General features: G+C 35.2%; 1 protein-coding gene across 4 annotated transcripts in view; it reads right to left on the bottom strand.

Annotated features, from left to right (window-relative positions):
- The window catches only part of LOC138710684 (monocarboxylate transporter 14), a 594,707-nt gene that overhangs the window by 140,551 nt on the left and 434,513 nt on the right, over positions 1 to 19,643 (bottom strand). The window contains exon 1 of one of the 4 annotated variants that reach the window (XM_069841746.1): positions 1,493 to 1,543. The exons of the other annotated variants lie outside the window; for them this stretch is intronic. Coding sequence (XP_069697847.1) covers positions 1,493 to 1,528 — 36 coding nt within the window. The 5' untranslated portion in view covers positions 1,529 to 1,543. Of the gene's footprint in view, positions 1 to 1,492; positions 1,544 to 19,643 lie in introns of those variants that run through there. 4 annotated transcript variants of the gene reach the window in all.

The raw sequence follows: 19,643 nt of genomic DNA on the forward strand, positions 1-19,643 counted from the left end.
GACAAAATAAGCATGCAATGGGTAGGATTTGAATCTAAGAAATTCGATGGATGGATAAATTTTGAAAGCGGCATGCGAGATAGGAGTGGAGAAATGCAATATATGAAAGAGGAGAGAAAGACAGTGGATATTTCTGTCATATTCTAGACGGAGCCAGCACATTTCGAGGGGTGATCAGCCCGGCGAATATTTAGGACGAAACTGACGCACATTACTATGAACACGTTCGAGCCTTTGCGCCAAAGTAACGCTTAGGTAAGTAAATAGAATATCACAGTAATCGAAAAGAGGCATCATGAGTAATCGCCTGAACGAACTGATTAATGAGAATACTTTTTTGCAAGTTTCTGCAACGTGAATGTTACAATTTAAGTTTTTATTCATATGTTATCTGAGTTTTTAATAGTTCATTTTATTGAAAGATTTGGTATGATAATAGTGTTTAACAAATGTGGATGACCTGACAACTATTATCCGTGATTTTTCTTAATTTAATTTAAGTCGAAATATTTGTGTCCATGTTCAAATTGAGTCGCGGTTGTTAATTTTAGTTATGTATAATTTATTTTGTGAGTATGGAAGTTTATGTATGCTTGAAGATCGTCAGCGTAGAGATGGTGTAAGCAGTAGACTATTTTCAAGACTCTAATGTTCATCTAGATGGAAAATAATAGCGGTCCAAGCATTGATCGTTGTGTGACTCCAGCCCTCACGGCCCGCCAAGAGGAAGATCGATTTCCAATACATTGCTGACGCGAAAGAGGGGAAAGTAACAGGAGTAGTTGGGAGAGTTCCGGAGTAGAGATAAGGGCGAGCGGTCAGTAAAGAAACGTAGTACAGCTTAACTGTACTGAAAACATACAGCTCTACCTCATGCATGACATCCGGTCACTCTGAAGGCAAGCGACTGACTAACCCAAACACCCCTTGGTGTAACTAAATGGAGTCGCCTGACCTAGACGCGCATTGTCGGCGATTATCAGGACTAAATAATCGTACTTTACACCACTGGACAACATGTTCTTCTAGGTGTGTGAGAGTTCACAGATTAACAAGTTAATGTTTACAGTGCATACATATATACATACATACATACATACATACATACATAATACATACATACATACATAAACATTGAAGAATACTCGACACTATTTTCTAAACAAGTTATAGTTTATAAAGATAACTTGAATTTTACACGTCACTTCACCTTTACAGTATTAACTTGTGCAAACTTTCAAGGGCGTTTCAGCCTGAAGTTGTGGAAAGTTTTCTTATTTGTGATCATTCGGTCAGTACTGCCTAAGGGCCTTAAGACAACACATAAAAAACATAAAATAAGGTTCACACTCCCGAAATCGATTAGAAGAAGATGTCTTCGCATCCATGTCTATAATCGAACATGAATCTGCTGAATTAGTAGCAAGAAACTATACCGCTTGTGTCATGGAGGATGAATAACCTACAGCTGTATTTATAAATATGTACTCACATCTGAAATTAAATAGTAATCAACACCGTCCACCATTTCAACTTCTTCACAACACCAATCCAACATTAAAACGATTTGACATTCGCACTTAGTGAAACATTAGGCTATTTCTTTAAATTGTTTATAAAATGTTTATCATAATAAGAACTATACATTAAAAACAAATGACAGTCACAGAACAACTAAAACGAATGTTCTTCATCACCTTAGTTACACTCCGTCATTACCTAGACGCCAGACAGCAACTGAGAATACAAATAAATCCAAGATATCGCGCATTATAGTGAGGTTTAATATCCTGAACTTTGGTCTCATATCACGCCACGGTGGACTATATTAATTATGTAACTGCACAGTCTGCTCTTCCAATTCCTGACCGCAATTAACCTGGCTAAACTCTCTTCGCAATTATTCGATTACAGACACGATTAGCTGTATTTTAAATTCATTTCTATGATTCTTCCGCTAGCTTGTTCTAAATACATTCCTTTGCTTACTATGTCAGCTTTCACATTCCTATTTTTTTCTTTGCTTTAAGCGCCAAAGGCCTCTAACGTCAGAAATCATGAAAGGTGTATTTCTGTGAACATTTCGAAAAAAAATGTTTTGCACTAACCAATTTCCCTTTCATTAAAAGATTCATTCATTCATTCATTCATGACTGTTCTGCCCAAGGGCAGGTCTTTCACTGCAAACCCAGCATTCTCCAATCTTTATTTTCCGCCTTCCTTTTAGTCTCCGCATAAGTTTCCCCCTCCTGGGACCCGTTTCACAATCCTTACAAATTACAAATTAACAATTTACAAATAACAAGTAAAAGATTACAAATGCTTGTAAATTGTGTTTTACAATGCTATCTTATTAATTTGTAAAGTTTGACGAACTTTACAAAATCAGCTAAAGAAATTTACAAATTGGTTACACAATATCGCCAACGACAGTTTACAAAAATCGCTAAGGAGCAGAGCTAAAGTCGCTGTATTTTTACCACTATCGATACATATGTTTATATTTTGTACCAAAATAGATTATTCTAAGCTTGCTGATTCATATTTCACCAAAAGAAAATATAAAGTATTGTTAAAAAAAATTAAAAGTAATTAGATTTTTATATATTGGCGACAATGGAGTTTCATGTGATGTGATTGGTCGAGTATAACATTATGTCTATTACTTAAATGAACAAAGTTAGCGCCAAATTCAGTCAAATAAGTAAATAACAGATTTGGTCCAAGTACAAATATGCAATTGATAAAATAATATATTACAATGTCTAGCACAAAATCAGATTCATTTTTTTTTGTGCTGATACCTCAGTATTTATTGATGTTGCATCTATAACCTCACAAACATTAGTGATCCGGCAGCAGCATAAAAAATTTGTGCTACAGTAAATAACATTTTGATGATCAAAAACCTGCCTCGAATTTCACTCTTTTAACAACATCAATCACCCTGTGGGCACTTTTGCACACTGATATCTTAGAAATTCCGTGCTTATCTGCTAACGCACGGAACTGAAGCTAGTTATTAAACCAATGCAAAACAATACAGTTCTCGTTTTGAGGTTAGGGCACCACTTTTCCATGTTGAATGTGATGTCCCATATTTTGTAGGAGAGATTCCAGCGAAACGGGACTCGAAACGATTTCATAATACCGCGTAAGTAGTGTCGTTATTGCATTATTGAATTAATTCATTTTTGCTGCAGGGAACTTCTTCTTCAAGTGCGATTATTTATTAAATACAGTCTTCGTATATAAATACTTACGCGGTATTCTGAAGTATAGCGCGGGACTCATTCAAACCTTTAATTAAATTCATACAATGATACGAACGTATTATTAATTCTTGGCCGGAAAATTTTTACGTATACGTCTTTGTTTGATTAGGCCTAAATTCAATATCTTCGTCTGAGTCATTAGAACTACGTAATAACATCAAAACTGTTCTAGTTAATTCTTACTATTAACCAGTTACTCAAAAATTAATTTAATAAATATATCTTTATTGTATTTATTCAGAATTTGTTGCAATATTAAACTTTACACATCTCAGAGCTATTGTAGAAAATGTGCTAACTTTACAAGTAAATTTTACACGTTTGTAAAATTACCCTTAATTGTGAAACAGAATGCTTGTAAAATGCGCAAAATTTAATTAGTAAGGATTTGATTTCTTTGTAAAGTTCAACATTACAAACAAAGATTGTGAAACAGAAGTTTACAATTTACAAGCAAAGTTTACAATTTACAAAGATTGTAAACATTATGAAACAGGCCCCTGAGAGTTTACGTCCGGAATTTTTTTACCATGGAGAGACTCATCATGCCATCTTGGAAAAGATAAATGCAGTCGTTTCGCGTTGCTTTTCACACGCCACTCTCTCTTTCGCATCTTAAAAGATACAACGTGGAGGTGAGGAGAGTGGATTTGATTGATGAGACCCTCCGGACTTTACTGAAATTCACCAGAATGGTTAAATATCGGTTCTATCATGGGTTTTTCCTGATTAGATATCAGAAAATCCCACATTAAAAGATATTCTCCCTTAAAGCTTGCTTCATGAAAACCGGTCCATTAAAATTAAGTACACATTTGTTGTTTAAAAAATAGATTTTTGTTGTTCACATTGTGTTCAATAAGACTGTTTAAAATTAGGGTTTTCACGTAAGTCGTACTTTACTGATACATTTACAAAATATTAAAAATTGGGTGTAGGAAATTGAATAAGTAACGATTTTGAAACTGAATGCATTTTTGACTCCATGTTGCCGTCATATCCTACTGGCATCAGCAGTAGCATTAGCAGTAACAGTAGTAGTAGTAGTAAATTATAATCGTATAAAATCCCACATTAAGATAAGTGCACCCCTAATAATCTCTCTGATTGAGGTTCTGGCTGATATGTACATCTATTATCAGACAGTACATCTCACTTGACGATATGTGACAGATGAAGAACATTGTTTGTATGCATCTGAAATCTGAGTAGTGTAATATGTAGCTAATTGAGGATGGGTGCAATGGAGGAGGAAAGGATCTGGCCATCCTACCCCATTATCTCCTGTCCTAATTGCCTCATAAGTGGTGTCTTTTTGGTATCACTTGCGAGGTTCAGACTTGTCTTTGGACAGTTGACTAAACAACTGAACAACACCCAATAAAGGGATTGCTATTTATTACTTATAAAAAATAAATTATATGTCTTAGAACGTAAGAATAAATACATCGGAATTCACTCTGTTTGAGTGGAACTTCTGGCGAACGGACGAAAAATTTTCCACCGCTAATTTTGTTTAAGGACGCTCACGGTTGACCCACAGAACGCTAGCTACAAACTGTTTTCCTTCGTTACGAGGAACTAGAAACGTGCCATGGAAAAATACAGGAGGCATCTCATTTAAACTGCGGTAGCATTCAAACAGGCATTTAACACTATTACATACAGTATAGGTCAGCAAAAACATAAGGACCTATGTTGAACTGGTTGCCATGGAAACCATCGATCACTCAAATCTCGGCACAATCAATTTAACGTTCATTCCAATGCGACGACGTCATGGTGGGATGTTTGCAAGACATTCCGACAAACTAAACTCGAAAACAAACAACTAGATTCAGAGTGCCGCACGTGTAAACAACAAAGATTGTTTCTCTCTCGCTCGCAGTTGTACAGTATGCTTATTATTAGACCACGGAGCTTTATGCACTAAAAAATCTCAAATATAACTATGCAGTTAAAACTGTTGAAATATGCGCAGTAAAAGTACACTTTAGAGGTTTAATAATTCGATATAAATGAAAATAAATGTAATAAATTAAGGGTTCAGAGCCATAGTGGGCCAAGCGCCATTTATTAAAAACGGAGAAAGCAAGGTTTAAAGTTAAGTGGATACCATATTTTAATGAAGATTGACATATCATTTAGTTTTAATGTGTATACTTTATATTACCTGCTATATGTTTCCATTGAATTATGATAATAACTTCATTTTAACCCTTGTTTTCTACGGTTTTAGTAAATGGCGCTTGGCCCACTACGGTTCTGAACCCTTCAATTATTGTCAAGAAGCTATATTGCACAGAAGACGATTTTCCCATCAGTATAAAAACAGTCTTCAGAAACCCATTTCTTCAATAAATCTTTTCTGCTACTTTTTCCTTTCGGCATGTCGGCGATTAAACTTTTAAGCAGATCGATCACGTATACTTGTTCTTCGCTTGATCGTGCAGTAAAACTTGTTGAAATAATGAAAATTTATACTCCACGTGACTTCATTGTCGCAGGTGTTTAAATATTCAGTTTTGTTCCTATGAAATCAGAGCGCAATAGAAGCATTGCCTTCGCAACCGTTCCATGACCTCAGCAATACACGACTTTATTGTCGCAGGTGTCAAAATACAATTTTTGGTTCTACGAAATCAGAGTAAAAGGTGGTAAAGGTCTGAATGACATTTAGGCGGCGTGTATTTTTTGCCCTAGCTCCTGAAACATTACACATTACTAGTGCGTACTCATGTTGAAGTGGAAAACGACCCAACTTAAATACTAGAGAGAAGTATCCATTGTCGTCGCAGCAATTGAAGGATTCAGAGCCATAGTGGGGCAAGCGCCATATATTTAAAACGGAGAAAGGAAGGTTAAAATTAAGTGAATACCATAATTCAATGAAACCTACAGCAATATAAAATATGCACATTAAAACTAAATGATATGTCAATCTTCATTAAACTATGGTATTCACTCAACTTTAACCTTTTGTTTCTCCGTTTCTATAATTGGCGCTTGGCCCACTATGGCTCTGAGGCCTTCAATTTCATATCCTCAACGATAATTTAACTAGTTACTGGTTTTATTTCTCATATAATTGTTATATGTCTTGGAAATTATTACTTTTATTAGAGATACATTTTGAAATTAGATAATATATCGGACAAAACAAAGAAAGACATTAATATTCATCCATTCATTCATTCATTCAGTGTTCTGTCCAAGGGCAGGTCTTTCCCTGCAAACCCAGCTTTCTCCAATCTTTCCTATTTTCTGCCTTCCTCTTTGTCTCCTCATATGATCTATACATCTTAATGTCGTCTATCATCTGATATCTCCTTCTGCCCCGAACTCTTCTCCTGTTCACCATTTCTTTCAGTGCCTCCTTCAGTAGGCAGTTTCTTCTCAGCCAGTGACCCAACTAATTCCTTTTCGTCTTACGAATTTAAATATGCAAAATAAAAATATATATGCATTTAAAAGGGAAAAATCCCTCGAAATATTCATTTATGCAAAATAAAGTTGGCTTCATTGAACATAAAAACCATGTTCGGCAAAGATCAACTTTTACTTCTTCAATATGACAAATCAATAAAAACATAAAATTGCATGAAATTCCACAGTCTACTTATTATCAGACTACTTTTCCAACCCCGATAATATGTTCAGTGAGAAACCGATATTGATTTATGTAGGAAATGTACAATTCGCTATAATTATAATATTCAGAGTGATTCAGGAAGACTCCACCGTTGTGGGGTAACGGTTAGCATGTCTGGCCGTAAAACGAGCGGGCCCGAATTCAAATCCTGGTTGCGACAAGTTAGTTGCTTGCGGTTTCTACGAGGTTTTCCTCCGCAATCATTAGAAGCAGTATTACTGGGGAACTTTCGGTGTTGGATCTCGGATTCATTTCTCCTTCATTAATTTCAACTTCATCTATTATTTTCAACAATTTCAGGTCGACCAGGAGATACAGCAGACGTGGTGTCGTGATCATTGACTCCGAAAAACAATAATCGACAGAAGTAAGGTCTAAGGTCTCAAGACCTTAGTGGTCATGTATGTGGCCATCGCGGCCGATCTATCATATCTCGGGGAATGTGATATTTAGACTATGTGTGACCTGACGTCTAAAATGTACAAGGGTTCCGTCATGTTGGAAGAACATGCCCATCCTTGTAGTCAAACAGTTGTTTTGCCACACCCATTATGAACAATGTTGTCTTTCGACAATCGCAGAAGTTCGACACGTAGGCTAATATTCATTTGTAGGCAATCATTTGTCGTCTTTCATACCATTTGTAAGGCTTCTTATACGTAACATTCAAGCATCTATATCTCCACACTCATTGAAAATTGGACATTGTATGTTTATATGAACTTTTCTTACTCAGAACAGTCCATACTACCACCCAATAAAATATTTACTAATCCTCCTGAATTATCCTGTATAATACTGGAACGGCAAACCATGACCTGAGGCATAACACAGTATGGTATGCACCAGAACGAATAGTACTGAAAATGATACTGTAATTTTTGTAACTAGTAATCTATGATCTGCAGTCGCTTTAATAAACTGAAACAAAAACAGAAACATAAACCTGTAAAACAAAATTCTATATTAAATGACTTTTTTGGATAAAACAATGTTCAAATTGCTTTCCATTATTTTCTATACAACATTATTTATAAGGTTCGTGTAGATTCTCAAACACGTCTGCAAATAAAGATAGCTGCAGTTGGTGACAGAAAGTCACTACCTTTTCCCGTCACTATTTCAAAATTCATCTCCATGTCAATTGTATTTACCCAACACGATGTGACGTAATTTATTTTGACTAGAGTATAGTCTGAGGAGGCGTAGTAAATTTTCGGAGAGAGAGAAATGAAACGGCATTCTAGTGGGACTCCATCGGACCTTTAAGCCTACATGATTGAATTAACAGAAAGCAGGCACCACATACCTGAAAATGAGTCACGATATTTTGAAAGAAAGCGGCCGTACAGATTTAATAAAAATGACTAAATAAAAGAGTGGTTAGGTACAATAACCCAGTTTCAGGTACGGTGTTAGTCTTCGGTCCCCTACTCCGGACAAAAAAAGTGCTCCTTCTAGGCGTCATGAAGACGCATGGAGGTGGATCTCCGTACTTTTATGTCATCGGCATTAGATTCAGGTTTGTGTGGCCAACATCATGCTCCGACAGCGTTTTACTCCTGGGAAGGATCCGGTACTCTCTTTGGTAGGAGGCTGAGTTGAACCTGAGACAGTTCCGGAAGCTTGGCAAAGTAAAAATCCCGCCATCGCCCGGGACCTTTCAGTCTGCAGCCAGTTGCTTTACCAACTCAGCTTTTGGACCGCCACATAGTAATTTACAGCAATTGTAGTAATACTGATAATAATTGTGGGAACATAACATCCTCATATTGGACGGTGGATGAGCTGTTCACTTTAGCTACGTTTTCCCCAACTAATTATAGACTAATTTATTGTCTGTGGGAACATTTTGACAACTCGACACTGCACGTGCAGTGAGCAGCTGGTCTGCATTGTTGTTTTTAAAATAAGTTCTTATTCAAAGACCTGCGGGAGTAATGCTAAATAGTAAAACAATGTTAACATTTAGAGGAAATTTTTTTTTTCTGGGAAAAGTATGCATTTGGAACCGATATGGTATTAGATGAATTTTGTTGTTGTACTTTATCCAAGGAATAACCTGTTAAAATCTGCACAATAATGTTACTTTCATCCTGTATAAATCTTTAATTTCGAGTTAAACTTCCAGTAGTATCAATTTTGCCATGAATGTATATACAGCATCAGTCAAATAAATTATGCATAAAGTCAGGTTTACCCCGTCGAGCGATAAAATTATCGCGAATTCCAGGAGGTAAGAGGAAGAGCTACGGCGAGCTACAGTTAAGCTTACTTAAAAGCATAACTGCCTTAAAAGGCTAATGATCTGTGAAATTTCTAACTTCTACATTTTTACACCAATTTATCTGAAACTTTTAACACACAATTCTTATAATGTGGACATGCAATAAAGAAATTTTCACTTTAGACATTTCAAATAGTTTACTTATAATATTAATTTTTGTTGTTTTTTAATACTGAATTATAATTGTCCCAAATTTTCAAAGTTTGTATAATTTTTCTTTAAATTTATATTTAATTTATTCCTGATAGATGTATATAAAATATGATACATCCTTTCCACATTTTTCCCAATTCTTTTTGAGAAAAAAATATTTACTCTTTTAGTTGTTTGTTAATTTTTCGATTTTTTTTAACTTATCACATTCTCAACACATGGTGATTTGAATATTTTCAACAGTAGGAGGAAACACGTGTCAGTTTACTTCACATGCTTTTGTGGACTTCAAGCAAATTTCACTGAAATTGGAGAAAAACTGCATTCATTAGAGCATTTTGAATGTTACAAAATGTTGAAAATAGGAAAATCAAGAAAACGCGTATCAAAGTACAGCACGTCTATGATATTTACTGTCGATATCCTTCCTTCCTATACAGGTCTACCACACACATTTTTCTCCTACATAACAGCGTGAAATATGAATTGAATGGAAGGTAAAATTAGTTAGGATGATGAACAAAGTCTGTCAGAATGACAGCTGAGTGTCAGTTTAAAGGGCTGCAGCTCCACGCGCGTGCTGGTCCTTTAAATTCGTCCTGAGGGGCTTTAAGGGGTTAGGTACAGCTTAGAGCAGTAAAATTTTGAAAATATTCAACATTTTTTCCTTTATTACTGTATTTTGTACAATAATGAAAATTAGTATGGGTAAAATACTGTCCTTCTGCTATATGAAAAAAAAATATATCTTTACGATTAAAAAAATATATATATTTACATTTTTTTTTCTTTCAAAATTCAGTTCACTGTGCAGTGACGAAGCGTTTCCCACATAACTAAAAAACTATCGAACATTCTGTGATGAAATTTTTTGTGTGCATTTATGCATGCCATACCTACAATATGATGCAAGATCATTTATCTGCCTTTGATAGATTGTCTGATAAAAAATAAATGTATTATAAAAATGGTCAAATATCAGTATTTTCTTGTAACACAAAAATAAAAAATATATGTTATATATTAAGGAATGTAGTTGAAAGAGCATGATATTGTAAACATGACTTTCAGCAATAAAATAAATATAAAATGAAAAAGTTAACAAGTTTAGGAGTTATAAAGGAAACGTTTCATCACTGCACAGTGAAATACCACCATTAAGAATTTTGAAAAAAAAAAAAAATATATATATTTTTTTAATCGTAAATATATATATATATATATATATATATATATACATTTTTTTTTCATATAGCAGAATAGTGTTTTACACATACCAATTTTCATTGTTGTAGAAGATTCAGTAATGAAGGAAAAAAATGTTTAATAATTCCAAACATTTTACTGCTGTAAGCTGTACCTAACACTTTAAATTGTCAAAGGGCCAAAATAAGTACAGATTTAGAAAACTGGAACATTATTTTATTTTTTAGGCTTAAAAACAAAATTTCTGTTTTTAATTTTTTTTTCGTTAATTTCACCGATCCATAGCTTTAACACAACATTCTGAGTAACAAAATAACAAGAAAAGATTAAGACCTGCACGAAAAGCCTGTGGTTTAAATAATCTGTGATTAAATAAAATCTTGGATTCTTAACGAGAGGTATCTTTATAGCGCCCGTTTTCGAGGGAAAAGAGAGTTCTTTGTGAGAGGACGATTCAATTAGGTTAAAAGTTTCTTTAGCTTTAATTCCAGCCTCTCCGAAATGAGCGTCAGTTGCTTAGTAACAAATCCGTAACTGCCAGATTGTGCCTGACACACCGGTTTGTTTTATAACACAGAACGGCTAGCATTAATGGAGCATGGGATTGCGTTCTGCAATACAGGGAGCTGTGACAAAGTGAGGTACTTGCAATAGGAGAGAAAGGCGGGTTGTATAACCTGCAGGGACGACACGTCACACACAGCTCACAGGTGGCAGTGGCACGCGTCATGATTTGTAGGCACACCTGTGCAACGGCCCGCTAATACGAAACATTTGTAATATGCGTCGTGAATTGCATTTCGAATCCATAGACCACCAACATGGTGTCCTTTTATATTTATGTTGTTTCATGTAGACTTTGGAGTGCTCAAGAGGTGTTTATCCCGCAAATACAACCGGCCACAACGAACTCTCACCGAAGATGAAGTCTATAGAATCTATCAACCCGCACACATCTTGACCACAACGCGTGTAAACAACGATTTATTGTACTGTACATTCTCCTCTGCTTCCTTTTGTCAGTGAGAGTTTGCTCAGTACATACGCCATTTTATTTCGGACAAGTAACGTAATAGTTATTTACGATATCAATATCGTAACGTTTCATATTACAATACGAGATTGGAAAGTTGTCAAACGAGGCCGCAGGTCAGACAAGTATTGTTTATCGTACAACGTTTTATCCACTTTAATAAAAATATTTTTTGAATAAAAGTAACTATAATTTTTATTAGTTTTTAACATGTCTTTTGTGGAGAGGGGATTGTATTATTATTAGTTTCTTCCTGAGACAGGCGATTCGTTTGTTTCTTTTGTTAGATTTGAACACGATAGGCTGTTATTTATAACAGAAGAACAGCAGTCCTAGGATAAATAAACAAACATTGTTAAAATTAATTCAAACAAGAATTCAGATATTGAAAATGCTCCAAATTCTGCAATTGAATGTTTAGTTTCATCGAAATTCCGCGTAAGATATAACATTTGAATATTGGTGTTCTAAAAAAATGTAGAAATGATTTTTAGTAGGTTATTTTACGACGCTGTATCAACATCTCAGGTTATTTAGCGTCTGAATGATACCCAGCATTTGCTCATATTAGGTTGAAGGAAAACTCCGGAAAAACCTCAACCAGATAACTTGCCCCGACCGGAATCGAACCCGGGCCACCTGGTTTCGCGGCCAGACGCGCTAGCCGTTACTCCACAGGTGTGAACTAGAAATGTTTAGAATTAATGTATATAGTAAATAAAATCAATTCCATTTTATTTTATTTAATGTGTGGTTCACATTACGCAACTAGTTAGGTAACAGCAGTATTATTACCTAACTAGTTGCGTAATGAATGTCTTCACAACTTTGTTATTAGTCCACATTACATAATCACTCGTGGAGTAACGGTTAGCGCGTCTGGCCGCCAAACCTGGTGGCCCGGGTTCGATTTCCGGTCAGGGCAAGTTACCTGGTTGAGATTTTTTCAGGGGTTTTCCCTCAACCCAATATGAGCAAATACTGGGTAACTTTCGGTGCTGGACCCCCGGACTCATTTCACCGGCATTATCACCATCTCATTCAGTCGCTAAATAAGCAAAGATGTTGATAGAGCGTCGTAAAATAACCCACTACAATAAAAATAAAAAATAAAACATAATCACTCAATATTATTCAACTATGAAATGTACATCTATATATATAATTTGAACTGGTAATGAAAATTACGGGAAAACGGCTGAACGGATTTTAATAAATGACCCCCCATTTTGAAGCTTGGAACCCAAAGTTTTTCGGAAAAATAGTAGTTTTCAGTGAAATGTCAATTTTCCTACATCATTTTCCTTTTTTCCAAAATCCATCTTTCGTCAGTTTTGAGAACTAATTAATTGCATTCACGACCGACTTGATGTTCGCTTCCTTAAGCGAAGCGAACATCAAGTCGGCCGTGTTGCATTTCAGAATAAAACAAAACACACACTACAATAAACAATAGGCTATTACACGAAGGCCATGACCTATATTGCTGACATAGAGTTCAGACGGCTCAGATTCTTTCCCATCATAATGCCAATATGTCGATCTTCATTTGTGCAATTTTTTGATAATGTATAAAAATAATTTACAGGTCTGATTCTCTGGTCTGTAGTTTTCCGAGTACAGCTGTGTATTGGATATTAAGAACTACAAAACTTAAGAATGTTTGATGACATTATTACCATTAAAAATGAAATATTATTATAGTTAATGCAACACATAATGCTATACTGATATATGAAAGTGAAACCTTTTGGAGCTTTATGTAAGTAGACACAGAGAAAGAATATTTTACATTAGATCTTCATTTCTATAAATTACTGAGTAACGGCTATAGGCCTATATAAACTTATGTTACTGAAAACTATAAAACTTACGTAAGGTAACAATATTGTTATTAAAAATGAAATACTTTTACAATTATTAATCAAGTGGTATGGGTCCTTTTAATATATGTAATGGCCGTGTTATATAGATATTTATATGTTTGATTCTCTAACTTTCCTTGGTAGTAATTGAGTCATGCTTCCTATTTTAGCTGCGTCTTTAAAATACATCAAAATTAATTTCATATTTCTTTGGTTTAATTGATTAGATTTGTGATCGCTGCCAAGTATATTTTGTTGTAAGGAAAATAGCATGCCATTTCACTTCTTGCTACCGTGTTGAGTAAGTTTATTTCCCGCAACCAGCAACAAATGAAATACTAAAACTGCTAACGATTTACGATGGACAATTTTATTTAGGGTGCATGTAAGATTCTACAACTCTGACATATCATTCACCTCATTTTCCACATCTCAGCAATAAATTCCTCACAACAGCCTATATTATAGAAAATATGCAAAATAACATTCATTGTTACACAAATTAATCCAGCAGTATTTGATAGATCAGTATTGTCTGGAAGAAACGCAAAAAATTACAATTCGTAAGAAAAGACCAAAAGGTATTACTTATTGATAAAATAAGAGGCCTACAAGATTTTGTAGTCTCTTGATCACCTCAGCAAGATCTCTTAATGGGAAAAAGTGATTCTGCCCTCTACATTTCAGGGTAGTTCAGGAAACATGCAGCAGCTATACCAAGATGCTAAGTATTTTGTTCAAAGCATGACAAACCTTAAATTTTCTTAACTTTCACATATAATCCGCAATGACCCGAAATAGCTACTGCATTACTCCCACATGAAAAAACCCACTGATCATCCTGACATTGTTACTAGCGATTTAGCATTGAAACTCAAGAACTGAAGACGGATAGGTTCAAGGAAAGGTATTTGGCAAAAAAAAAAAAAAAAAAAAAGCATTCAGAGGTAGTATGTTTCACTATTATGGAAGCAAATAACTATCAAAATGTCTGGTATTCTTCATTGAAAATAAATCTGAACTATTTTTATTTGAACTTTTCATGGACTTAGTTTGCAGCAATTGCTGCACAAGCCACTAGTTAAGAACATAACACGAATTATTATAACTAGTAATAGCTAGAGGTGTGATATTTTGGTATTAACGAAATATGAGAAATGTTTGAAAATTTAATTGTATTAGCAAAAAACATAAATCTTACGAAGATAATCTAGAAAATTAATGACATCTAACCGCGAAATGTCGCCTAAGTTAATTATTTCAACAAATAGCTTCATAGTTACGAAATTACTACTTGAAAACATGTTTTCTTTTTCATGAAATACTGGCGAAAACAAACAGGTAATCCCTTAAAATAAAATATAAAATTGGATTTGTCTGTCATCTGAAACTATGCATCTGCTGTAAACAACGATCCTACAACGTCTTTGCAAAGACAGAAGAATTTGCATTACTTGTAACTTACAAGCTCTTTGTACAGACGAGGATCACACCAGTTTTGCTTCATCATGTCTTCGAGTGCTGTGGTTTTCTGTTTCAAACATTGATAGCGTGAGAGTACTTTTAACATAATAAGATTTTATCTGATCACCGAGTTAGTTTGTCATGCTTTATATTCAAGAGCAGGATAGTTAAGTGCTTTAAACCGATGCGGTGTTAAGATTTTCTGGTTCGTATCAGATTGAACTCGTCTCGTTTGTGGATTGATCAGTGTACTTTTCAATATTTTTTTTCTAAATATGTAAAAACTGATGTTAAGCAATAATTGGAAGTAGACCTGTTTTTTTTTTTCAAGAAAATTTATCTATGTAATTTAATGTTCATAATATTGAAAGTTCCTCTGATTGAGGTTCTGGCTGATATGTACAATGTACATCTATTATTATCACTATTATCAGGCAGTACATTTCGCTTGACGGTATGTGTCAGAGGAAGAATAATTGTTTGTACACATCTGAAGCCTGATTAGTGTAATACGTAGTACGAGTATTTTGAACATAACAAATCTCAATTCAGTATTTTAAAACTAGCAAATCCAAATTCAGCTTTTGAGTATGGCAGATCCTATCACAGTATTTAAACCTAGCAACCTAACACAGTATTTAAACCTAGCAAATCTTAATTTGAACCTAATAATTCTAATCCAGTATTCTGAACCTAAAAATCCTAATCCACTATTTTGAATCTAACAAATCCTAAGCCAGTATTTTGAACACAAATTCCAATCCAGCAATTTGAGTTTAACAAATCATGATACAGTATTTAAACCTAGCATACCCTAACATAGTATTTAAACCTAGCAAATCCTAATAGTCTTTTTAATCTACCAAATCCTAATGTAGTATTTTGAACCTAACAAACCTAATACGGTATTTTGAACCTAGGAAATCCTAATTCAGTATTCTGAGCCTAGAAAATTCTGATCCAATATTTTGAACCTAGCAAATCAGAATCTAGTATTTCGAAACTAGTGAACCTAATACAGTATTTTGAACCTAGCAAATTCTAATCCAATATTCTGAGCCTAGTAAATCCTAATCCAGTATTTTGAATATAGCAATTTAGAATCCAGTATTCTGAACCTCGCAAATCAGAATCTAGTATTCTGAACCTAGCAAATACTAATCAAGAATTTTGAACCTAGCAAATTCTAATACAGTATCCTGAACTTAGCAAATCCTAATATAGCATTTGGACCTAGCAAATCCTAATCTGGCATTCCGAAAACCCTGTATACCAGAGCTTTAAAAACAACATCGCAGCAAGAACAAGGGCATAATGTCGCATTAAATTTTTATACAATATATATATTTTTTTACATATCAAAGTGTATTTTAAAGCAATTTTTTAACATTCGCTCGTTTTCCATCTTATTAAAACCATTCTCTCCTCATAAGGGAGAACTAAAAATCCATAATTCTCAATCGTGTTTGAATTCGTGCAGAAACAAATGTGGTAAACCATAGGTAAGAGAAAGTAATGTCGAAAGAAAATAAAGAAGGGTGAAAATACTTTTGAATTTCCAAAACACAAACGCAAATTCCATACGAAACAAGATCGTGGGTCCTGGAACAGCATCTGTTGTTGGGCGCCACTCCTCCAGCGGGTTCAACGATCTGGCCCAGCATCCACCTCCAGACCGAACTCAGTCATTACCCGACCCCCGAGGAGCATCAACTCGCGTAACGGACCTACCAGAGCGAAATGGCCTTTGCGGAGTAAGTGTTATTATGAACTAAGAGGTTCAAATGTGTCCAGAAAAATATCACTTTAAAATTATTTATAGATGTATAAATGTATCCGCATAATTTTTCTGCTATTCTGTAAGTCCAGGATTCGATCTCAGGGGACGGCTATTCTGACTCGTGTTTTTCGTAGTTTTTCCAAGTCTCTCCTGGCGAATGCTGGGCTACTATCGGTATCATTATTTCACAAATCCAAGCCACGTTTCCTTTCTAATCCTGTAACCCAGACCATAATTTCGTATTTTATCTTCTCATCTACCGTAACAGGCTGGCTATCTACGCGTATTACAGAACTATTACAATCGCTGAGTGTGTTTCCTTCTATCGAAGGTTAAGAGCATTAGGGACAATCGCTGAAAAAGCGGATATATCTGATGAAATTGGCTCACTAGTGAAGTGACCGATACGTAGACGTAGAACTGCTTTTCTCAGCGAGGGCTTTTCAGTTTCCATGGGCACCACTGGGACCTGGAAGCCATACTGCCCCGTGTATATTGTATAGTACCCGAATTTACTGTTTGAACCGATGTAGAGAGCTTCGATGACACGTCTCTACGTTCTACAGTCACAGATTCCACGGAGCTCACTTGCCTCGCCGCTCTCTTGCGCTCTTTCTACAGTCTCTTGTACTCCGTAGCGGTGGTCTTGGACTTGTTTGGTTTGTCTTTGGATGCCCTTTTCTCCTGTTGTGATCGTCTCCAATTTTGCTTTGTCTCAACGTTTGAATTTCGTACCAATTTGAAAGTTTACACACTTTCACGACTACTTTTTGAAAGTTAAGTGTTCAGTTTACCCAGGATTTTTTTTTTCGCGTTTATTTAGTCGATTTCGTCGCGCTCGATCCATTCACACCTCAAATGTGCGGATATGTTAAGATCCCACGAAGTTACGATATGACCATAAAATGGCCGCCAGAACGTAGTTTTCAAAGGATGTTTTAACCCAGCCATTTCGTTGACCTCGACGGTCCTATCGGTTTCGTGCGGATGTTTACAGTTACGGGACTCCTTTGTCTATACGGTGGTATACCATTCGCATCGCTATGTTAACTTGTTAAAAATACGTATACTATTCTAATGAAACACTTTATTTGCACATTGTTACCGAGCGGTTGGCAACGTACCATTCCGAATACATAGACGTAGTTCTATGCAGGGTTTAAGTTGCAGTCGCATTTAACGCCTTTTGCCGCAGCGCTAAAATAGTGGGACAGAAGTTAATGAATGCACTTGTGAAAAGATTCTACTTACTTACTTAAGGAACCCGGAGGTTCATTGCCGCCCTCACATAAGCCAGCCATTGGTCCCTATCCTGTGCAAGATTAATCCAGTCTCTATCACCATATCCCACCTCCCAAATCAATTTCAATATTATCCTCCCATCTACGTCTCGTCCTCCCCAAAAGTCTTTTTCCCTCCGGCTTCCCAACTAACACTATATGCATTTCTGGATTCGCCCATACGTGCTACATGCCCTGCCCAACTCAAACGTCTGGATTTAATGTTCCCAATTATGTCAGGTGAAGAATACAAAGCGTGCAGTTCTGCGTTGTGTAACTTTCTCCATTCTCCTGTAACTTCATTCCTCTTAGCCCCAAATATTTTCCTAAGAACCTTATTCTCAAACACCATTAATCTCTGTTTCTCTCTTGACGTGAGAGTCCAAGTTTCACAACCATACAGTACAACCGGTAATATAACTGTTTTATAAATTCTAACTTTCAGATATTTTGACAGCAGACTAGGTGACAAAAGCTTCTCAACCTAATAATAACAACAGACATTTCCCATATTTATTCTGCGTTTAATTTCCTCCCGAGTATCATTTATATTTGTTACTGTTGCTCCAAGATATCTGAATTTCTCTACCTATTCGAAGGATAAATCTCCAATTTTTATATTTCGATTTCGTACAATATTCTGGTCACGAGACATAATCATATACTTTGCCTTTTCGGGATTTACTTCCAAACCTTTCGCTTTACTTGCTTCAAGTAGAATTTCCGTGTTTTCCCTAATCGCTTGTGGATTTTCTTCTAACATATTCACGTCATCCGCATAGACAAGCAGCTGCTGTAACCCGTTCAATTCCAAATTCTCTGCGTTATTCTGAACTTTTCTAATGGCATATTCTAGAGCGAAGTTAAAGAGTAAAGGTGATAGTGCATCTCCTTGCTTTATTTAGCCCGCAGCAAATTGGGAAAGTATCAGGTAGAAAGATTCTACACTGATAAAAAAACACATATAAAACACAAGTAAAAATTTAACCTTGCTTGCTCATTTTAAATGGCGTCAAACATAGTATTGAATTAAACATTCAGATAAAAACATTCAAGTAAATATGGTTGCAATTAGAAATAGTAGGCTATGTTTGAATGGCAAACAATGTGCTGAAGTTGAATAATTAAAATGGTTTAAAATTATTTTAAACTGAAGGCTGAGGCTTGTTCATTTGTAATACAATGTTCAACATGTTGGAATTCTGTAGAAAGTAGATGTAAAATTATTCTCAGTCTTTCGCTGCAATGAGGCGCATTAATATGAAAAGTGTGGAGTAGAGGCTTTCAGAAGTTGTATTACAAATGAACAAGCCTCAGCCTTCAGTTTAAAATATTTTAAAACCATTTTAATTCTTCAACTTCGGCACACTGTTTCTAATTGCAACCATATTTACTTGAATGTTTTTATCTGAATTTTTAATTCAATACTATTTTTGACGCCATTTAACGTCTTTAAAATGAGCAAGCAAGGTTAAATTTTTACTTGTGTTTTATATGTGTTTTTTATCTTTATATTTTTTCACCTATGTTCAATTGTACTTGTTTGTTAGTAAATCCCATCACCTGAAGATGACTTACATAAAAAAGTCGAAAATATTCGTGATGCATATTAACATATTGTAATTGATATATTTACTTGAATGTTTTT

The sequence above is a fragment of the Periplaneta americana genome, chromosome 12 (genome assembly GCF_040183065.1).
Source record: "Periplaneta americana isolate PAMFEO1 chromosome 12, P.americana_PAMFEO1_priV1, whole genome shotgun sequence".
Lineage (NCBI taxonomy): Eukaryota > Metazoa > Arthropoda > Insecta > Blattodea > Blattidae > Periplaneta > Periplaneta americana.